This window comes from Pteropus vampyrus, unplaced genomic scaffold (genome assembly GCF_000151845.1).
Source record: "Pteropus vampyrus isolate Shadow unplaced genomic scaffold, Pvam_2.0 Scaffold393, whole genome shotgun sequence".
Lineage (NCBI taxonomy): Eukaryota > Metazoa > Chordata > Mammalia > Chiroptera > Pteropodidae > Pteropus > Pteropus vampyrus.
This window is the reverse complement of record NW_011889174.1, coordinates 479,129-503,088: the sequence shown is the minus strand read 5'-3', so window position 1 is coordinate 503,088 and position 23,960 is coordinate 479,129. Positions and strand designations below refer to the sequence as shown.

The 23,960-nt window shown below is 38.9% G+C and overlaps 1 protein-coding gene across 2 annotated transcripts in view; it reads left to right on the top strand.

Annotated features, from left to right (window-relative positions):
- Window positions 1–13,560: 13,560 nt before the first annotated feature.
- The window catches only part of KCNQ5 (potassium voltage-gated channel subfamily Q member 5), a 469,107-nt gene continuing 458,707 nt past the window's right edge, over window positions 13,561–23,960 (top strand). Inside the window, exon 1 of one of the 2 annotated variants that reach the window (XM_011380375.2) lies at window positions 13,561–14,010. In XM_011380375.2, coding sequence (XP_011378677.1) covers window positions 13,607–14,010 — 404 coding nt within the window. In that variant the 5' untranslated portion in view covers window positions 13,561–13,606. The remainder of the gene's footprint in view (window positions 14,011–23,960) is intronic. The other variant, XM_011380376.1, reaches the window with a different exon arrangement.

The following is a 23,960-nucleotide window of genomic DNA, read 5'->3' as shown; positions in this document are numbered from 1 at the left end:
TGTCCAACAGCCTTGCCTAATTTACAAAATGATTCTTTAGTGGTTTCTACATTACATATGTATCATCTATGAAAAATAAGAGATTCAATTTATCTCTTTAAACTGTATATCTTTTTTTTTCTTCCCAAGCTGCCCTAATAAAACGTAACAGTAGTGATAGCAGGAACCCTTGTCTCTGTCTTCTCTTCAAAGGCATGCTTTCAAAGTTTTATCACTAGGTATGCTAAAAATTAGGGTAATTTTTACTTTTAATTCTTAGTTTGATATGTATTTTAACACAAAGGAAACTTTAATTTTATCAAATTCTTTATCTGCGTCCATTTAAATGATTGTACATTTCTCTTTAATTTGTTAATATGATATATTATTGAAATTTATTTTCTGTTATACCATATTATATTCTTAAATGAATATACATATGTTAGTTGTTAAAACTATAACATCTATGTCCACAAGTTAGTTTGACCAGTACTTTCATTATAGTGTCCTTTCATGTTTAAAACCAAGGTAAAGAGAGCCACATAAAATAAACTGGAAATATTTCCTTTGTTTCTATACTTTAGAATAGTTTGTGTATGACTGGAATTAATTCAGCTATTGAAAGTTTGGTAGAAATTAGGGGTAAGGTATTTGAGCCTTTTTGGAAAGGCATGGGAACAAAGACAACTACTGATTCAATTTCTTAATGAAAATTCTATTTATTCTTAAGAACAAAATAAACAAACAAAATAAAAGCAAAATATACTCACTGTATTACATTCTGAATAAATTCTTTAAATCCATCATCCAGTTCACTAATTTTCCCGTGATGTATCTAATTATTCGTTAAACCTAACTACTGTTGTTATTTTAATACTTTTTATTTCTGAAAATTCTATTTTATTCTTTTGCAAGTCTTCTTGTTTAATTTTGTAGCACTATATTTCAATGCTCTCTCTTTTTAAAAAAAAAAAATGTTTTTTAAATGCTAAGCAAGCCATTTTATTGTCTGATAAATCCAGTATCTAAAAGTTTTGCTGATTTGATTTAGTTGTTTATTTATTTACTCTTATGGTGTTCATGTTGTCCTGTTTCCTTGCATGTTTGTGATTTTAACAATGAGTTACCATTCTTTGGAATGTCATTTGCAGCTGTTCTTTGAGTCCTGGCTTGATAGTGAATAGCATGTTTGCATTTACTTCTTCCAAGTTCCTGAGCACATTAACAACCTGGAACACCTTTAAACTAAAATACTACTAATAGCCTTTTTGAACTACCCACATGATATAACTGCAGTCTGTAAATGCTTGTGTACTGTCCTGTTAAGAGTTACGTGGAAATCCTCCTTTCCCAAAAAGCTAACACCAAGTTTTATGACAGATAGTTTTCCCTTCAGTCTTCTACCAATTAGCCCTGTCATTGAGAATTTAGCCCATTGAGGTTCTATGCAGGGAGCATCACCTATTAGAACCCCTACTTTGAATAGTTTTTCCTCCTGCTATTCTCTGCCCCCAACCCTAACACTCTGTGAAAATTGAATTTCAAGTTCTCTTGAATTTGGCATATATCTTATGGTGATAGCTGCGCTTACCTGTCAGAATTCTTGTTTTCATTAGTTTTTGGCATCTGAGGGAGGCTGGATCAAAGTGTTTCTTCTTCCACAATGTCAAAACAGAACAGCAATAGTAGACTTCCTTATTACTTCAGTTAGTGTGTGTGTAGAAATATCTGCTCTCTACTGTTCATTAAAAATTAAATAATTATCCAAATTACATGTAATGCCTACATCTGAGAATAACATTGAAGTACTTGGTTTTTGTTTTGTTTTTTTTTTACCTGACATTTTTGATTATCTACTATTTTCAATTTGTATTGTTTTAGCTTCTGTTGCATTTGAATCCACAGGAGCCCCTCAAAAAAATCTTCTACATAGAATCTGTGATCCCTGACAGCACCATGCAGTTTTTTTCCCTTCTGGAAAAGAAATGAAATAAAACTCAGTCTCTTGTGACAGCTCCCAGAAGATAGATAGAGAACAGATAATGTCACCAAATTCTTTATTAAGTCTTTCTTTTTGTTCGTTTTTTAGTTTGCTTATATTTGAAATTATATTTGCTTATAATTTATGTTTGCATAAAATAATACAGACCAACATCATCGCATTGTCCCAAATGAGGTAAGAAATTTGTGTATGGATGTCACTATAAGACTACAATTTCTGTTCTAGGAAAAGTAATAAAAGGAATCTGAACATCTGCTATCTTGGACTGGTACATCATTCTGGTGGTGGAGACAGAGCCCAGAGACTTAAAATAATGAATAAACAAACAAACAAACAAATATAGAATAGAAGAGAGAGACTAAGCTTATTTAAGTTCATGTACATAAGTGTTCCCATGTATATACTTTAGTTTTGGAGCAGCTAAAACATCTTAATCTGTATGGCTGAGCAATGTTGAATTTTCCGGTTAACCATGTCCCTTTACAAGAAAAAAAGTTTTAAATAAATAAATATTCCAACACGTTGTGACTCTTAATATTTTCTCCTAAAATATTTTTCTTATTTTCCCATAACAAAATAACTGGTTTTTAACATTTACAGAGCACCTACAAAGTGCAAGTCACTTTGCATGCATTGATGTAACTTACTTCATCTCCCATTTCGAAAATGAGAAAATCGAGGGACAAAAGTTTAAATAATATGTCTAAGTTTATTCATGTGTTAAGCAAAGAAATGATGATTTAAACTAAACTAAACTTGTATAAATTTATGCGGAATTAGATAAAACTTTAATAAACCTATAGCATCATTCAAAGGAACTGTATTCTAATGCAATCAAGAAAAAGTGTCTCAAAGAGCTCTCAAAACTTCGAACTAACTGGTCATTCATTTGTTCCTTGACTCTTTTGCTGCCTCTTTCATCTCTATCCTCTGGTATAAGCAGAAAGATGTTAATCTTTATGTATAAGTAATACTGATAGCACTTTAATCTTCTAGAATATCACTAAGATAGACATGTTCCCTTACCTGTTGACCTCTGGTAGTGCATACATTGAAAGATTTTTTTATTTTATTTTAAATAGTAAAATATTTTTCATATGAATATCTAGCATCATTTTCTGAGACACATACTAAAAAATAAAATTCATGGTGGGGAGAGGGAAGGAGGAGAGGGAGAGGAAGAGAGAGAGGAAGAGAAAGACACTGAAAGGGAAGGGAAGGGAAGGAGCAGGCATGAATGTGGAAGGCAGGCCCTGACTTATAGCTTTGTTTTTATATTTGTTTAAAACACTTTAGAAACATTTTCTCCCCTTCAGTAAATATTGAACATGAAAAAAAAACCTAAAATTCTAAATATAGAAACAAATGGTATGTAAAGACGCATATATTATGATATAACAGCAGATAAAACTTCCCACCTTGATATCTTCAAAAGCTGCCTTAAAGAGTTTGTCTAAAGCAGGGTCTCTTAACCTCAGCATTATTGGCATTTAGGGCAGGATAAATCTTTGTTGTGGGAAATGTCCTGGGTATTGTTTAGCAGCATCACCGGCCTCTACCCTCTGGACATCAATCGTAATGTCTCACCACATCCTCAACCACTCCGCACAGTGTCTACCAAAAATGTCTCTGGGCATTGCAAATATCTCCTCAGGGGCCAAAATCACCACTGATGTAAAGAATTATCTCTGGATGAATGCATAACTGGAAAACATTTTAGTTGGTCTTAGATTATCAAGTTTTAGATAATCTATCATTCCGTTATGTATTTAAGTCTGCTAAAAAGTTTGTAAAGCTTTTGGCAAATTACAGGTTGCATTAGATAGGGGTAATATCTGTTCTAGAATTTTGACACATGGTAAGCACTCAGTTAACAATTGTCGAATGAATTGGTAAATAAATGAAGGCCTGAATTAATGAATTCTTACTAAAATAATGAGATGGGGTTTTGTGTAAACTCAGGTATGATCTCATGACCCAACTAACCACTGCAGAATTGACAGGCCCACTTAGAAACCCAGGTAAGGGCCAGGGAGAATGGCCCATTTCAGGTGTGGGTCGAAAATTGTCTGGTAGGCAGCAATTGCCTCATTTAAGGCCCATGCTGTATAACAATGAAGTTGGAGGTAATCCAATATATATAACACTTGCCCCTAAAGAAATACTGCAGCCAAGATGACATGTAAAGGTTTGAGTGGGTGGGCAGGTAGGCAGCTGACATTTTAGAAGTTGGTAAACCAGTAATGGTACTCCAGTCACCATTCTGAGACACAAAGTCAAGGCTTTATTTCCTGGGGGTGACTGACAAGAACAAAACTGAGGATTTCCCATGTCAAGTTATTAGGCAACAGTAAAAGGAATTTAAGCATAAAATTGACTGTGATGCATTTACCAGAGTTGAAGCCCTGAGTAGGCCCATAATCTTCCTTTTTATTGCATGAGTAGATGGTGGTTTGTATGTTGGTAGGCAATATTTTAAAGCACTGGGTTGTAATTATATTAATACATATTTATATGTGTTTAAATATAAGCACATTAAGCTATTGTATACACACGCACACACACAAACTTTTGGATTTAAAATAGTCAAACTCTGAAAAAATAATTTGGAACAGAAATATCATTATTTTGAGTAAATATGCTCCTAGAGTATACCATAGGAAGAAAGTAATGAGAGTTTAAGAATTCATTTAGACGCTTCTAACAGAACAATCCATCACAGAGATCCAAATCTCAGTTCTGCCAATTCAAGGGCTTTATGGTGACTACAGACCTTCCTGCCCTGGGAATACTCTGGACTCGTTATATAAACAACATCAAGGTATCTCTAACTGCTGCTTGAGAAATCACATGAGCTATTTCAGGGAGGTTGAGGAGATTCCTACTACTACAAATATTTCCCTATGTCCGATACAAGGCATCCTGAAGATAGTCTCCAGAGAATCCTTATAAAATCCATTCCTTTAAGGGTACAGTCCAAAGACTCACAATCTGGAATCCATACACTCCAGGTTTCAGAGTGTCTGTAACCACTGCAATTGTACATAAAATTATAAGTATGCTTTTCAGACATTTTTCTAAGGCTTTCATGAAATTCTCAAACCTATGTCATCCAGAAAAACTTGAAAATCATACATTCAAAGATATTCTAGAGAGACGAATTCAACACATCACCAGACATCTAAAATATCCATGTATTTTAGAGTGAAAGAATTAAACACTATTACCATTTTAATATTGCTGTTAGGAGTATAATAATATCCCAAGATATATATCTCAAGGTTTACCTCGTTTAATTATATCTGGTAGCCTTTAACAAAGTATTATTAAATAATAAATGAATATATGGCCAAATATATTATCAGATATGTTTGCTTTCATTTTATTTAAAACTTCATAAATAGTTCACCTGAAATCTATCACCTGCAAAATTTAAAGTTTCACTTCTGGGTTATCTCAAGGTTTACCCATAAAAATCATATTTTTTTTACAAGCTCATATTTCTATAATTTTTATGTGCTTGCTAAATTTTAGTTAAATGTTAACAAGTACAGAAGTTAATGTTTCAGAAAATTAACCGGCTATTATTTTTAAATTGCAGGCTAAATCACAAATTGAACCTAAGGTAAATCTTGATATGTGTGAACATTAGCAGTAGTATCTGGCATTTATAGAAAACTAATTATGCGTCAGAGCTACTCTAAGACCTTTACAAAAACTTTCATTTAATTCTCACAGAAGCCCTGTGATATGGATATTATCATCCCCACTTTAAACATGAAAGAAATGAAGACCTAGAGAAATTCAGTTACTCAGCCAGGAACCAGGGTCCCACAGTTTATATTTTTGTCTGACTCTAAATCCTGAGCAGTTTAAAAGCAATTTATTGGTACTTATTGCTCTACTTTCGATTCTCATCACCCAATGCGATATTCTTCCTCATTTAATCTTTCTGTTCATATTAGGAAATATCATCTTCCTTAAAACAGTTTTCAACTTTGTTCTTCTTTTTCTCAATATGCTGCATTCTCACATACAAAAGAACAAGCAAAAAAACAAAACAAAAAACTTTGAAAACATGCCAAGTAATAGTCCCTTTATTTCACTTTATCAAAACTTTGCATCATGGTAGCAAAAAAACAAACAAACAAATACAATTTGGTTACAATCCTACCTACCCTCTGTTTTCAGGACACTTGCTTCTCATAGAAATTAATTCTTTTTACTTTCAAGATTCCTACAAATGGTCCAGTGTCTTTTTGTAGCATTTGATCCTCACCCTTTCCATAATCCAGAGCATCCCAGACTCCGTGCTGCAGACCTCAAGATGGCCAGCCCTCAAGCCACCATCTCTAGCTGTCATTGGCCTCCTCCTTTTGCCTCAATGGGCCATGAGTCTTACTATTTTGTAGCCATGACTTAAAAAGCTGGGAAGTGGTCCTCCAAGCAGCCCACAAACATTGGTCTTCAAAAACACTTTTAACAGCCTTTCTACTAATATAATTTTACTCAGAAGCCTCATATTTTAAAAAAGGAAAACATATTTCTGATTAAAACTCCAGGAACTCAGATGCCCTCACCCCGGCCAATTTCCAACCTGAGAGACTCCAGGTATTCAAGAAACTGTATATATTTTTCTACCAAATATATTCTGTTTTTGTCTTTTTTTTTTCCTGAATGATATGGTCAATTTCTCAACCTTTCATTATAAATAAATTCAAACAAAAAGGTATCATTTACCTGACATACTTCTTCCTTCCAGGTAAAACTAAACAGGAGAAATGTATAGTTATTAAATTGAACTTCTTTGGAACTGTTAGAAATAAAATGATAGTTTTTATTTAAAATGCTATAAAAGTACTGAGTAAAATAAGTAGAAGTTGTTCAAATTGTTTCAGATCTCACAACTGACAGTGAGATATTGTCAGTTGAAACTTCAGCTCAGGTGTCCAAACACCTGCTCAGACTCAGCCACAGGATCTGTGAGAGGAACTGTGATGGCCACTGAACCCAAACCCTCTGCTTGCTGCTGCCCCTCTCCTACCCTTCAGGAATCACTGTCTCCATGCCTTCATCATCAAATTCTTTCTCCGTCCTCTATGACCTGATTTCTATTTCTATAATTCTGGGAGAAGATAAAAAAAAAAAAAAAAAAAACAGAAACAACTTCTTCAAATGGCCTCTTTGTTGCCAAATCCAAAATCCTTATCTCATTTGATTTCTTTCCAGCATTCCCTGGTGAAGCTTCTTTTTTGGCTATTGTGGCAATGATCCTCAGTGGTTACTCAGCTTTCTCTAGTTCAGTCTCCTTCCATTCTTTTATTCTTTTTCCTTCTCCCATACCCTAAATGCTCATGCATACCAGGATTGGGTCCCTATGCCTCTTCCTTTTTAAGCCAATTTGCATGATATCCCAGGTAATCTGATCCCAATTTATTATTTTCATCCATGCTATATTTATGATATATCAGCATATATCATTTATATGCTGATGATTCTCAAATTTGGATTCCTAGCTCCCTCTTGAGCTGCAGATCCTTATATCCAACTGGACTGTCTCAACCGGCATGCCAAATCCAATACAAAATCAAAGTCAGCATCTTCTCCTTCCCCCAGATGGCCTCCCCAGATGGTCTTTCCTAGTTCAGTGAATGATACCACAATCCACTCATGCCTGAAAACTAAAGGTTGGGCTTAGTTTTGTCCACAGATTAGTAACTATCACTAAACACCAACACAGACACTTTATCTTTGAACTCCCAGCTTGGAATAGTGTGTACCACACATAGGTGCTCAATCCACAGTTTTTTTCCCCATTAAACTGAGCTAATATCAAGTGCTTTTCTGAAAGTGGGAGTAGGAATATATACAGTTTCTTGCTTAATAAGGGGAACTGATTGTCTCCCTTCTCAGTTCATGATAAAAGTTCAGCACTTAAAATCTAAAGCATTTTCATGATAAAATCTAAAGCACTTTCTGAGACATTTGTCCATGGAGCCCCTGCCTTACTCCTCCTCCCTCCTCCTCACATTCACACCTTCAGAAGTGTCCTGGGCTCCAGGAGAATCCAACTACTGATCATGCTCAAAGAATGATCAGCTCTTGAGACTTCACATTTTTTCAAATGTTTTCTCTTTGAATACCTTCCCTCATGTTTTCAGCAAAGTCCAGTTATTCCTCAAGACTTAGCTCAGCTATTGCACTCTTCGGGAAACTTTCTGTGGCTTCCCATAACATCCTGTGCAAACCTCTGTGAACTCATCACCACCTCATAATTACTTGCCCGTCTATCCATCTCCCGGACTAGTTGATGAACATGATAAGAATCAGGGCTGTTTTTTCATCTCTTCAAACCCTCCAGCTAGCACAGCATCAGATGATTAAGGATTGCTTGTTGAAGTGATGAATAATTTTGGAGAGATTCACAAAGGATGCTTTAATTCCTTTGGAAAAAAAAAAAAAAGGTAAAATGTCAATACCACTAGGGGGCACATAATTATAACAGAATTTTCCAGCACACTAGCTTAAAGGAGAGGTATTTTCCTTCTGTAGCAACCTCTTCACACAGTTTCTAAATATATGAATCTTAAAAAGATCAAATAATTGTTTTCAAACTACTTCCAGAAAGGAATGTATAAGTAGTTGTCTGAAATAGAGTCAGAAAAAATGAAATCAGGTATGGCCAAATACAATAAACAGGATTTTATGAATAAAACTGAAGGTAGAGTTAGGAAAAATATCAAAATGTAAACACAGTTTCAAGAAATTGATACTAAAAGATTTGAGACTGTTTTAAAACTTTCAATACCAAAAAAAAGTATCTGCAGGGAAATCCTTCTGCAGAAAAAGTGAAGAGGAATATTGAAATCTCTGCGTTTAGAATAAAACCTAAAATCTTACTTTCAAACAACAAATAGAAACTTTCCAATATTTCTCTTTTGGAAAGAGAAACTGTCAAGATTACTAACATACAATAGCATTTTTTTATTTCAAAAGTTAATATAATTTAGTGTTAAAAATCTGGTTTGTTTTTGTTTTTGTGGGTTTTGTTTTGTTTTGTTTTGCATTCAATATCCATAACATTGAGCCTTGGCTCAAATACTTATTAGTTTTGAAAAATTATTAAATTGTCCCCAGCTCAGCTTCTTGCTCTATAAACTGGATTTGAATACAGTGCCCAGTTATTGTCGGAATCAAGTGAAATAATTCTTGGAAATCACGATACCTAGAGCACAGCAACATATGTTAAGTACTTGCTATTATTTTGTTTTGACAATGGTGATCAGTACATCATTTTAGTAATTCTTAGGAGAATAAATTTTGATAGTTGCTGGAATGAAAATGGTGAAAACTTTTCAGTTCTTTTCTGCTGTCTGCTCCCCTACCAGCCTCTCTTCACACTCATACCTATTCTCATTCTGCATCCCTGGGACAAAGGCTGTTGTGAAAGGCCTATGTTTCATCTACCTTATGGGGCAGCACTGGGATCCCTATTGCACTAGAACCTTTATGTAGTCTGACCAAGCTCAAATGATCTCTAATGTTGCCCTGGGTTCTCTGATTAATTTCTGCTTGTTGGACAAACATCTTGAGAAATTTAGCATCATATCTCTTACAAATAAGAATTCTTGATAGATTAAAAACGGTACTGTGTTACACAATGTTGACACATTTAACATAATAAGAGGAGGTAAATATGTTTACTGAACCAATGGTTATAATAAGATACCTAACAAATGCAATTATTGTTGCTATACTTATTGGTTTGGTTATAATCTGATAGGAAAGAAATAAAAGCTGAGGGAAAGGGTGGCATAGTTTAATGGGTAATTTATTCAGGAGCTAGGAGACTTCATTTCTGTCTCTAGGTCTACAAGGCAAATAGCTGAGCCTTGAACAAGTCATTGAACAGCAGCCGGCAATGGATTTCCACTTCTTCATCAGTAAATTTCCTTTTTGCTCTAAGGTTTGAGAGTTCTATTTATCATTGCCATTCTCATCAGCCCAGGAATTTCACAGTGGATCACAGTGCACCCACTTCACTAAAAATGGTACTTATATTACTCACTAGTTGATCAGAAACATGAACATAACTTAATGAGAAGATGTGTTGAGATGGTAGGGCTGGGGCAAATGGGAAAATGGGGAGATACAGAGAGGAAGGAAAGGAGGAGAGCAATAGGGTCACTGACATTTTGTGAAACCAGCTCAGATCTAGTTATTCTGCTTGAAAAGTCTTTCTTAGGCATCTCTAGCTCTTGTATAGAATTTTCGGTATTACTATGTATGTTAGAGTATCCTTCAGAAGAAAAATATAATGGGATAGAAAACACACTGAAATAAAATATTTCTAGTAACTATTTGCAATTGAAACCATCTCCATGTATACTTCAGAGAATAAAAGTTTCCAAGGTCATGAATTTCAGGCAGGTATCTCACAATGTGTAGAGAATGAACAGTTGAAAGCAAACCTATCTCCAAAGGATAGGGAAGGCCAATCAACTCACAGGCTCTACACTAACAATAAATATTTGCCTTTTAAAAAGGTGGCTGTCTTTTACCTTTATACCTCTTTATAATACTCTAATGTAATTATTATGCACAGAATATACACTATATAGTTTTATTCTTTGCCCAATATGCCCACCCTCTCTTCTGATATTTGGGTTTTAATATTTCAGCAAAAAGAATGAAAGGCAGTTTCCTAGCAACACCTGTATTCAAAGGCACAACAACAGAAAAAGCTTAATCACAACACTTTGTTTCCCCCACACTTAATTCCTGCCTTTTGAGGGAAGTTGGTGGGTAGTAAAGCAAGGTACATACAGAGAATCTGGTAGGAGAGAGGTTGTGCAGCCTTACTTGGCCTTCCTTCCCCAGCATGCAAGGGCAGGATGGATAGGGCTTGCAGTTAAACACCTCTTTCCCAATGATAGGAGGCAGAGACACTAAAACAAAGCCATGTGCTTTTTAAATACTTACTCTGTTGGAGATGCAGCCCTCTGGGTGGAAGGCATACTGAACTGTGAGGCGAGATTGCTGGGTTCCTACTAACCCTCGTACTAACTACCTGTCAATGCTTGGGAGGGTCTCCTCTGGGCTCTCTATCTGGAGGTTGCTCTAAAAGAGGTGATCCCAAAGGTCCTTCCCAGCTCTAAATCGCTACTAATAACTGGATCTGATTTTTTTTTTTTAAGTTTAATGACATTAGCTCAATCAACATCATGGTTTCACTTGTATTATTGCTGCGCCCTCAGGAAAGAATCACTGGGTAATTAAGCTTCTGGATCTCTTCCGGGGAAAACGTGTTGGTGTCCTGCCTTCCAGAGACTTCCTGCCTGCACTCTGGGCCCAGCCACACCAGTGAGATGGAGGGGACCTGACCTACGCAGCCGTGGTGGTGTTTCCAAGAAAGAAAATCTCTTGGTTAAGAGGAAATGGTTTTCTTCCTCCCTGCAGAAAAGCCAGGATTTTCAAGTTTAAAGCGTGCACGCGAGTCAGTTTAAGTCTAGATCTTTCGCCCTGAAACTCCCTGCCCAGAAACTCCGCGGGGAGTCTAAATATAGCAACAGCAAACTCCCCCCAGCCCTTGCCACGGCCCTCGTGCAGCCTTAGGATTGGAGAGCTTGCTCCAGGGTGCTCTCTGCATCTGCCTCGAATAGCTGGGCACGGAGCAATCTCTCTTGCACCTCCACAGCGCGTGGGTGTGAAGTGTATTAGGGGAAAGCGAGAGTGACTCTGGGTATTGGTGCTTGGCGAATAGTCACGTGGCACCGCTGCCAGATGCTTGGAGCTGCTCTAAGCTAGTGCCCGCCACCGAGAGGCTTGGGGTAAAGTAGGGTAGGAAAGCAGGGTCTTGCCAGTGGCCAGGAGCTGGCAAGAGGGCTTCACGAAAATAACAGCAATAACAATAAAAAGTAAAAGTAACGCATTTAAATAAACTACTGACAGGCAGAAAGGAGCTGTCGCGGGTGTGGGTGTGTGTACAGGAGGGAGTTGGAAGAGTATTTCTGAGAGGCGGAGACAGCTGAAATAAGACTTTTTTATCTCAGCACTGCCTCGGTTTTAGGCTTCTGGAAAAAATAAGGCACAAGGAATCACTACCTTGCCGCGATATGCTATGGTTTTGTGGTGGAAGCTTAGTTCTTCCTTCGGTTTAACTTAATGATCGTTTTCTTTCATATTTTGGGGGGCGGGGGCGAGGGCGAGGGGTCCACTCTGTTGGAAGAATTTCCCAAGCCTGGCTTCCTTTCAGTTTCTCCACGCTGACTCTGATGTTTTTAACTGCTTATGCTATATAAGACAGTGCTGCCGAAGGCCAGAGGCCGAAGCCGGAGGCACTGTGGCCTCCTCGCGGGCTTTGGGCCGCCCGAGTGTCAAAGGGGGTGGGAGACACAGCCAGTCTTAACTTGCGACACATCTCTCACGGTGAACATTACAGCATATAGGGGTAGGGTGGAGACTCTGAGAAGCCGGTGTCCTTGGGCTCTCCACCCTTTAGGATTTTTCTCCCAGACGCTGGGTCTGCCGCCACAACTGCCGAGACTTCGCAGTTTTATGACTTTCTCAGACTTAAATGGAAATTTCTTGACGGAGGGAACTGGGTTGTTCTGCCCTGCTTCGCGCCGCTGTCAGGCGGAGTCCCCCAGGCGACTCATTAACCGCGGAGGAGCAGCTTGAGAGTTTTTACGCTCCCCCCATACTCCACCCCCAGGCTGGGAAGGATGGCCAGTTACTCGCGGGCCTGCTGTCTGAAGCTGGGATGGAAAGTCACGGACCGCAAGCTTGAGTGAGCCGCGGGGAGATGCCCGGTTCCCATCTCATTGTCTTGGCAGTCGTGTCCGGCGGGTCTGCACACTGAACTGCCAAGGAGTCGACAGCTGTGCGGGGACCCAAGAGCCACTGTCCGGACCACCACCCCGCGCCCAGGCTTGGGATTTGGTTGGTACCTGAAGGACAGGGCAGGGCCGTTCCCGCTCACACACCCCTTGCGAAAGGATGGCAAGACCTGGCGCGCCAGCGTAGCCGCGGGAGAGAGCAGCGACCTGCATCTCCAGTTTCTTTTCAGGGCACGAGGCAGACTTAACCCTCCGGACAGCTCCAAAGCGCCAGAGAGAACCAAACCAAACTCGGAGAGGGGCTTCCGAGTCCTGTCTCTCCCGGGGAGGGGGGCCGACGCAGCCTGGGCGTGGAGAGTGAAGGGAGAGAAGAAAGGGGAAGCCTGGGGCTGGGGGTGCGCGCGTGGGAGCGCGCCTCGGAGCGGCCCGCACTCCCTGTTCCAGCCCTGGGGGCACTTCGGAAGGAGGGAGCGGTAGCCACGGGAATCAGAGGAAGCGAGAGAAACCCTCTCAAAGTGACGCCCCAAACAGGTCCAGATTTCAAATTCGAAGCTAACGGCTGCTAGAAATTAGGACTCCTCTGCCTCCTCCGCACACCCCCGTTCGCCCCAGCCTTGAAGCCCCGGCAGTTTGCTAGCTGCTTGCGTCCCCGCCCCCGACTCCGAGGTCGCGGGCGGGCGGGCGCGGGGTCCACCGCGGCTTCCTACTTGAAACCCGCCAGCGCGCATGAGGCCGCTGCCCCCGCCGCAGGCACTGGCGCCCCCCTCGCGGTGCCCGTGGTGATGCCATGCCCCGCCACCACGCGGGAGGAGAGGAGGGCGGCGCCGCCGGGCTCTGGGTGAAGAGCGGAGCGGCGGCGTCGGCGGCGGGCGGGGGGCGCCTGGGCAGCGGCATGAAGGATGTGGAGTCGGGCCGGGGCAGGGTGCTGCTGAACTCGGCGGCCGCCAGGGGCGACGGCCTGCTACTGTTGGGCACCCGCGCGGCCGCGCTCGGCGGCGGCGGCGGCAGCGGCGGCCTGAGGGAGAGCCGCCGGGGCAAGCAGGGGGCCCGGATGAGCCTGCTGGGGAAACCGCTCTCGTACACCAGTAGCCAGAGCTGCCGGCGCAACGTCAAGTACCGGAGGGTGCAGAACTACCTGTACAACGTGCTGGAGAGACCCCGCGGCTGGGCGTTCATATACCACGCGTTCGTGTGAGTACCCGCGCCCCCACGCGCCCCCCGCCACGCCCGCTTCGGGGGCTGATGTGCCTGGCCCCCTGGGACGCGCTCTGCGCCCACGCCCTGGCTCGGCGCGCGCGCGTGCACACACACACATACACACACTCGCGCGCACACGTGGTGGCTTTTATTTCTTTGCACGTGTTTATGATCTTCCTCACAGAGCCTTCCACCACTCTCAGCCCCACCTCTCCCACCTCTACAGACTGAACCTTCTCTCCGAGAACACCCAGAGAGCTGTCCGGCAGCATTAGGCACCAAAGGCGGGAGCCAGGCAGGCAGAGTTGAGACCTAAGCTGCGCGGATAATTGGGAGCGATTAGGTTCCGAGATACATAAACTTCAACCAAGCGGGGCGCCCGGGAGCTGGGAAATGCAAAGGGAGGACGTGCGCTGGTATGAGGCTTGTGAGAGTTTACTGGAGAGGTTAGGAGGTGATGGTGGGGTAGGTCCGGGTGGAGAGAGGAAAAACAGAGGGCTGGGTCCTCAGTCTTGGGGGCGGAGCTGGGGGAGCTGCTGCTTGTTGGGGAGAGCAGCTTTTAAGTGCGCCCGGAAACACGCCTCGCCACCACCTCAGCCACCATTAACGGAAAATCTGTCAGTGCATGTAGCCCTTCCTGCCACAGAGATGGCCAAGGTCTAGAGCAGGGCCGGGAGAGGTGATGCTCCCGCGCAGTGGGGAGTCTGGGGCGCATAAGCCCCGGCCAGAGTGCAATAGCAGATGCGCAAGTGGGCCGTCCAGGATAGGAATCAGACAGTGGGTTAAGTAGGCATTTGTGGCGCTGAGTCAAAGGATGTGTGTGTGTGTGTGTGTGTGTGTGTGTGTGTGTGTGTGTGTGTGTGTGTGTGCGCGCGCGCGCGCGCTAGCATGTGTGTTAAGTAAGCCTTCGCCATCTAGCAGAGAATGCTTAATGAGAAAATGATTAGAAGCAAATGTTTATTTTTCCCTTAGGCATTTAAAACCTTTCAGTGGCTTTAGAGTTTACTACTGTTTTTCCCACAACGTCCATTCATTCAGCCTCCTGTTAGAGTTAGGTTTATCTCGACATTTTAAGGTAGTTTTTATGCCATTATGCCCTCTCTAATTCTTTATTTTTTCTTCTTCTTTGTCGTTTTTCTCTCTTTAGTTCTTTTTTCTTTTTTTTTTTTTTCGGCCTTCTTATATTCAAAAGAAACATAAAGACGCCTTAGGAAACCAGTAGAGAAAGTTACAGTCACTGATACTTTCCTTATTTCCCAGTAAATTGGTGTTGACACATGAACTAGGTTTCTTTTAGAAATGAGGTGTGCCATTCAAACGTAGCTCTTACCTAGGATGGAAGATTGACAACACCAGAACCATTTTTTGAAATAACAGAGAAGGGGCTGGTTTTGTAAATAGGTGAACCTGGAATTTGACCACGTAGGAGTCAGGAAATTGGTGGAGTCTACAATCTGTGGGGCTCTGGTGTCTGGAAAATTTTACAGTCCCAGATTGATGTGAACATGTAGCATTAGGTAGACTATTCCAGCCAACTTTCCATCTCACAATGTACACAGGGAGAAAGTTGTGTTGCATTATTATTACATCAAAAGGTATAACTTTATTATTTACTTATGTAAGATTCACATTGATTTAGATGTGTTACTGTAATGATAGTCATAGTGAAACACTACTGATACTTTTCCTGTTCATCCCTTCTGAGTTAATATATAATTAATCCTCTTACCTAATGAGCCTAATAAATTATTTTGATTTGCCAAGATCTACTAAAACATTTAGCAATAATGATCTGTGCTCACTTTGGCAGCAAATACATGCTTGTAAAAAAAATGATATTATTTTACAAGAGTATGTTCGAAAAACTCATAGCTTTGAATTTACAGTATGATGCCATTTATGGCATCTAATTTTTTGATAAATTATGCATTGTATATTCAGAGAGGGTTAGAGACAAACTTGGCCGGTGCTCATATTTTATATGTCCTATGTGTTTCCCTTGAACTTGAATGAGGGTTCTTGTAATGCAACATTTTTCCCCCAATATGTTTGTGTTTAATGGGTTTCTATGGCCTTACAGAATTTCTAAATATTGACAAATGATTTTTTCAAGTGTTCAAGTTTGGATAATTCACCAGTCTTAATCAGTCTATCAATGTCTTTAGTGGTAGATATGAAATTAATTATGTACTTTTCAATATAATATGTTAATGTGAAGTTTTGTGTTATATATTTCTAGAGTCTGACATTGTAATGTTTGAGCAATTGGATAGGGGTTCTAGGTCCACATTAACACAAAGAGAGAATGAATAGTATCATTTTCTTGGAGGATCGTGCAACTATAGCCAACCCTCGGGGACAGGCCACTTTGGCAATTGCTATTTATGATTTTAAGTGAGCTTTAGAATAGCTGGATTTTACACATTAAATTAATAAAGTTATTTTGAGCTGTGAGTCTAACGAGATCATTAATAATAAAGGGAATTATAAGAAAACAATTTCTAGAGGGGTGTAACTAACTAATTCCCTGCCAGCCTGGGAATCCCCAAATCTTACTTTAATAACAGTTTTTGTAGCGCATTAAGGTTCTTGCCAAGAACAAGTGCACTGTGATTAATGAGGTACTTCAGGGATGGATTTACTTGGTAGACCCATGTTTTCACTGCCAAGAAGCAAGAAAAGTATGTGTAAAGTTATGTTTCAAGTAAAGAAAAATTTTTGTTAAATATGCAGGAATCATTACTATAACAGTATTTTAATGGTATAAAATGTGGTGTCAAATGTATGTATCATAGCCTACTGATGAGATGGCTGACAAGAACAATATATGACCTACCTCAAATACCTTCTGCCAGTCTTTATAAATTAGTGGAAATTAGCCGTGTTTGTTCCCTTACAGTTCTTTTAGATTTGCCAGACAGCTATGTTTTCTGGTTTTCTGTTTCCTTTCTTCGACTGTTCTTCAGTTCATAGACAAGCTATTCAAATATGAGGTGACGTATTTCTTTGAATGCTGTTCGTCTATTTTTAATTTCTCCTCTTTTTTGGAAAAGTTTAGAAGAATAATGGTGGTTGAGGAACACATGATGCGGTTCCATATATAAATTTGCTTTGTTGCAGCAAATGTGGTTCTGGGGATTAGTGTGGGAAACAGTGTGGCAGATACATGTAACATATCACTTTGTCTAGTGAATCTTTGTCTGATGTAAGGCCATGGATTGGAATTTATAGATATTTTAAACTAGGAAAACTAGTCCATTCACCCAAGCTAGGAACCTGGAAGTCACCCTTGATGCTTTCATTTTTTTCATACTTGCTCCTGCTGGCCATTCAAATGTTCATTAAATTCACTTTATAAATAATTTTTCAAATCTATTCTCTTTTCTCATTTGTGACTGCCACTATCTCTGTTTCTCAATGTCTCTCCATTAGATTATGTGCAATATTCTCCTACTTAATCATCTCGCTTCTGTTCTAAGCCTTACAGCTCTGTTTTGACATCACAGTGCTCTCCCTAAAATGTAAACCTTTTCATATCATCCCCTTGATTAAGATCTTTCCATGATACTTTACCATCTACTCATTCATTCATTCATTTATCCATCTGCAAACATTTGAGTGTCTATTATGTGCTAATTCCCCATTAACAAGTCAGTGGTGTCCAGTCTCAAGGAGGGAAAAGACTTCACAATGGAATGACTACAAGCTTGTGATCAAATGTCAAACGATGTTATTGGTGCTATTACAGAGGTAAATACAAAGTCTCATGGGAAAAGAGAAGGAAGTAGAGAAGAAGGAAGAAAGGTCAGCACAGGCTTCAAAGAGGAAGTGAGGCATGAACTGAGTTTTGACAAATGAGTAAGTTAATTTTCAGATGGGAAAAGCAGGGGAAAATGAGTGATCCTGTTAGAGAAAACTGTGGAATTATGAATCAACATAGTAATTCTAGGTACTGTTAAACATTTTCAGGGTGAGGACAGCCATATGAAAAGAGGGCAGAACAAAAGACATACATACCTGTACTTGGATGGCCTCAGATGCCGGCCCTGAAATCCAGTCTTTATTGGGTAGGCAATAGTGGTCACTGAATGGTTATCATCAAAGGAATGATGTAATCAGATACAAATTTGGGGAAGATTTGTCCTTTATTGACTCTGTAAATAGATTGAAAGGAGTATGTATGGCCTGTAAAAAGATGATAGCAATTGTTCAAGTTTTCCATTTATTCTTGTATTCTTTTATTTATAAATTCATTCTATGATTGTCTGTTGACTATCTATTATGTGTCATGGACTTTTCTAGAAAGGCCATGAGAGATGCTTACCTAAGGAACTTAGTAACCATGGGGACAAGAAGGAGTAGTTTAAGTAGGGAAATGATAAGTAGGTAGACTGGGCAGATTATTTTCACCAGTATGATGTGTAGTGTAAGATGGATGATTCTGACTTGGATGATATGGAGAATGGAAGTACCCCCAACCACTAATATATGGGACAAAGAGTGAGGGGCACATTTGCAGGGCAATATAATGAGTTCAGATTTGGACTTGTTGGGCTTCAAATGTTTGTAAGACATTTAGATGGAGATTGTAAGTGATAAAAACAATCATGAACCAGGTACACTCGGTCTCTTTCAACCAGAACCATTTCCGGCATGTAGAGAGCATTCAATAAAATATTTTTGAATGAATGAATGCATTTACAAGTCTAGAGCTTAATCTAGATGTCTAGATTAGATATTTATATTTGGAAGCTTCTAACAACTTCATGAGAATTAAAGCAATGAATAGATTAAATGAGATAGCCCAGAGATGCAGAGTAAGATGAGGAGATGGTAGAGGACAGAGTCTGGGAAATAACAACATCAAATAGTGAATGGAAGAGTAAGAGTCTCAGAAAATATGACAAAGTGACCTGAAGGCCAAGGAAAAATCCAAGAGACCTTATTTTCACAAAAGCAAAAGAAGAAGTTTGTAGTCTTCTGTTTCCAGTACTGTAGAAATGTCTAGAGAAGGCAAGTAAGATTTTATTGGATTGGTCATGAAGGAGGTCACTGATGGCCTTTGCTACAGCAACATCAGTGTAATGGTGAGGGTCACAAATGTGATGTAAGTAGATTGAGGATGTTAAGAGGTCAGAAAGTAGAGCCAGTAGTTTAACTCCACATTCCCTGGAACAGCTCACAAGACTCTTCATGACATGGCCTCTGTCCACCTTTCTTGTCTCATCTCTAATTTACACCCTACGCCCCAGCTTTACCATCCTGTGTCTCTCTGCAGTGCCTTTGCTCATGCTGTTCTCTTGGACTCTTCCCACTTCTTTCACGCTGGCTGTCCAGTTCCTACGGTTTCTTGAAAACACAATTTAAGGATCACTTCCTCTTGGGCACATCTCCCCACTGCTAGAGTGATTTAGGTAGTCCGGTCTCAGGTTCCATGGCACTCTAAGAATGTCATTATAATGGCGCTTGCTCCACTGTGTTGTTATTGTGTGCTACATGGTCTGTGTCTCCCACAGAAAGGTGAGCAACCCACACAGAAAATCGCCTATTTACCTCTGAATCCCAAGCACCTAGCAAGATACCTTGTACCCAGTACACCCTCAATAAATGTTTGCTTCATGAGAAAGTACATATTTTTCCTTGGAAGTCTTCTATAGAGAAGTATTACAGTGAACCAGTGCTGAATCAATTACCAAGTAATTTTGATTTTCTTGGAAGATACTGATGATTCATTTAAGAGAAGAATGAAATGAGGCTAGAAGTAGGAGACCAATTTCTTTGCTCCCAATTTTTCTACTAATTAGCTTGGAAGAAGTCATTTCACCCCTTTGGGTCTCCAAATCTTTATCTGTGAAATGGGCACAACAGAGTCTGTGATACAACCAAGATGATGGAGGATACTATAGGAGGATACTAAAATATTATCATAAAGAGAAGGAATATTTGTTATAAGAAGTGAGCCAATCTTTTTATCATTTTCCTTTCTTATCTCTTAGCTTCAGGGCCACCTCCTAATTAGCCAGTTTAACTTTACTCTTAACTTCTGGTGAGATCTATATGTCACATAGTAGCCAAAGTGGTACTTCTGAAGAGTTAAATAGAATGATCACTCCTCTGCTTGGAAGAGAAAGCTGTTCATTGCCTATCTCTACTCCATTCCTTAAAGGCAGGGTCTTTCTCCATCTTGTTCTCTGCTATAGCACCAGCACCCAAAGCCATGTAGATGACCCAGACTGATTCACTTACTGATACTCCAGATCTTCAAAATATACTACTGGTTTCCTGGTAGAAGATGGAATTTTACTCTATGGGCCAATCCTTGTGTCAAGATTCAATTAGACCTGATGAATGACTTTATTATTTACATATATATTCTATTTTGAATTAAGTCTGTGTCTATAGAAATTAATTTTTACATTTTATTTTTCTCTTGTATTCCTTAAAAATCACTGATTTTCTTTAATGTAAAGATGCCTTATACAAGCTATACTACTTTATAGCCTGCTAATATAGTAACAGAAAATACTCTCTATATTTTTCAAATCAATCTGTTTTCAGAATTTAAAAAATACTATAGTATTTGAGGGTCATATTACAGTTAAAAATGATGAAAGTGTTAAAATATTAGTATTGGGACTATTATGGCCTAAGAGAAACAAAACATTAAAAAAAGAATATTTCAAAATAAAAGGAAGTCTTGATATAAGAAACACTAAACAAGGAAGATAGCCAGCAGCAAAAAGTGGTTTCGATTTTAATTTTTAATTACAAATGGCTATTTTGGCAGATGAAAATGCCAGCAGAGCATGTTTTATCCTAACCCAGTGGGTGTGAAACTACTTAAAGTCCAATTGTTGAACAGCCATAGCTCATAGTTACGTTTAATGATTTGTAGATGTTTCCATTTTAATTTCCTTTTTCTTCAACCATTTATAAGTATTCTGTCGAAGTTTATTTGGTTGCAACTCAGAAGATAGATTGGCCGCACAACTGCATTTTTTCATAATTATTGAAATTCTTTGATGGGTCTCAGAGTTTCAGGTGATCTTTCAATCCTTTGTTATCAGTTTGTCCAAAAATAAGTTAAATGTTAGTGGCCATCTATTTCTAAACTTAAAAATAGTTTGAACTTTTTTCATATATCTTTTACGTACATATAAATGTAGATGTGTATTATATATATGCACACATATATTCCATATGCACACAAATACACACACAACATATACATACACTGTATCCTTTAGTAGAGAACTTGTTAGTGCAAATATTTACATTTACCTTATTTTTGTTTCTCTGAAAGTAAATCAGATATTTGAATAAAATGCAATTTAAAAGTAAAAGGAATCTTAAAGTTACTCTTGATAATATGGAGATTATATCATAATTTAAAAGATATTTAAAGTTAAATATATATGAAGAGATACATCTTTTATAAGCATAATCATAGTGTATGTTATGTCCATTTATAGTTCCTGAGAGATAATTCTAGAATCTCTATTTCTTCTTCAGTCAGTGGCAAGATGACCTTTTATAATAATCATGTCATAAATTTTCTTTTTTTAAACAGACAATTGAGTTAAATATTTAATTAGCAGCCAAATGTGTAGCAGTTAATGTACATTCAAAAGAGGGAATGATGTAGATCTTGACTTCAAGGAAATTCCACTAGGGAATATGATTAGATTTGAATTTAATTATCAAGTTTACCTTTACTGAGTTGATGACTATGAACACGTTGCTTCCAATATCATCTATTTAATCTGTAAAATAAAAATAATAATATTAAATCAAGGTATTACAATATTATATATGTGTGTATATAATTATACTTAGCATGGTGGCTGTTATTAAAAATGGAGAGAAAAATGGAGATAATGTGATAAAAGGCTGTATTGCTATGTTAAAGGTTAGGATTTTATCCTGTGGGTGACAGGCAGTCCTTGAGGTAGGTGGGGTTTAGGCACGTAAAAACGTCATTGAATTTCCATTTTAGATTGATCACTTTGTCATCTATGCTTTGAATAATGGCTTGGAGGGGACAAACTGGAGGTAGGAGATCCACTTTGAAACTCTTGTTCCAACTTAAGCAAGATATAATTAGGACTTAGACTGGGGCTATGGTAGTGAAGATGAAGAAAAAAATGTGACGATAGAATCAAAATGTATTAATAAATAAGTGAATGTGGGAGATGAGGAAGAGGAACAGATTTGTTATTTCTCGACTTCTGGTTTGGGTGGTTGGCTAGATAATGGGGCCATTAACTGAGATCAAGAATACAGGTGGAATAACAGGTTGAGAGGCTTTGGAGATGCTGAGCTTTGAGTGCCTGTGAGACTTCCAACTATGTATGTCCAGCAGCTGTAGATGAAACTTTGAAATACCTGAAAGTACAGACAAGAGATAAATCCATGAGGAGAGCATGTAAAGAGAGAGGGCAGTAGGCTCAAGGATGTAAACCTGGAGAAAACTAATATGTAAGGAGTAAGCAGAAGAAAAGGTGAATAAAACGAAATAGACGGCAAGATGCAAGGAATCACTAGACAAAAAGATGGTCAGGGAGTCATGGAAACCAAGGATATCCAGAGTTTCAAAAATAATCAACTATGAAATACAGAGAGTGGGAAAGAAAATTTTTTATCACCAACAACAGTCATTGCAATTATTATGTGATGAACATTGTTCTCAATGCTTTATACACATTAATGCTTTTTATCCTCAGAATAGCCCTAAGAGGTACTACTATTAGTCTTATCATCTCCTTTTAACAGACTGGAATTCTGAGGTAGCGGGAGGTTCAATAACCTGTCCAATATTAACCACTGAGTTAATGGCAGAATAAGGCTTTGAACCAAGGCAGATTGGCCAAGCCACTATTTCTTGTTCTTAGCCACTATTTCTTGATTGTGGATGGTACCTGTGCACCCAGGGGCCCTCCTATCAGATGGATGGCATAATTACAAAAACTGCTCTTAGCAACATAGTATATAGTAAGTCCTCACTTAATGTTTATGATAGGTTCTTGGAAACTGCAACTTTAAGCAAAACAATGTATAATGAAACTAATTTTACCATAATAATTGATATAAATAAAAGTTAAATTGGCATATTTCTGGTCATTGAAACATCACCAAACTCCTAAATAAAGACCTGAAACACTTCTAATATTAACCATTGAAATAAATGTGAGCTATACATAAATTTAAGAAAGATTAATAAAAACAAGAAAGGTAATTATTTTCAACCCACTTATTCCTTGTCCAGGTCTCAGATAGCCAGACCCCATCCTGGCAGCTCAGGGTGCAAGGATGCCCTTCCATCACAGGGCCACTCATACGCACCCAGAACTCATTCAGACTGAGACAATTTAGACTTGCCAGTTCACCTCATGTGCAGATCTTTGAGATATAGGGGGAAACTGGTATCCCGGAGAAAAACCACACAGACGTGGGGAGAGTGTGCAAACTTCACATAGACAGTGACCTTGACTGAGAATCTATATTGAACAAAACAGTGTTATTCGAGGATCTGCTGGATATACACAATAAATATTTGTTGAAAAAAATGAACGATAGTTAAAATCCTTTATAACCTTGTATCAGAGAGTTATGTATAACTTGATAATATTAGGAATGTTTGTCTTCAAATTCTAACCAGCTTGAGATCTAATTTTTCTATAAAGTTTTTCCTGGCAGCTCTGGCTTATTTCCTTACTTTTATTTACTTACCATAACTTTTGTTATTTGGACCATGTATTTTAGCCCTTAATTACATTCTTGCGTTGTCTTGTATATCTAATCCTTTGCAAAAAAATTGTGTTTAAAGAAACTGAAGTACCCTCTTCTTTTATATCTTTTATGGCATCAAGCCCAGATTTTCATCCTTTATTTTTAATCAAACTTCACCTAGTTTATTGCTACCAGAGGGACTATTTGAATGTCAT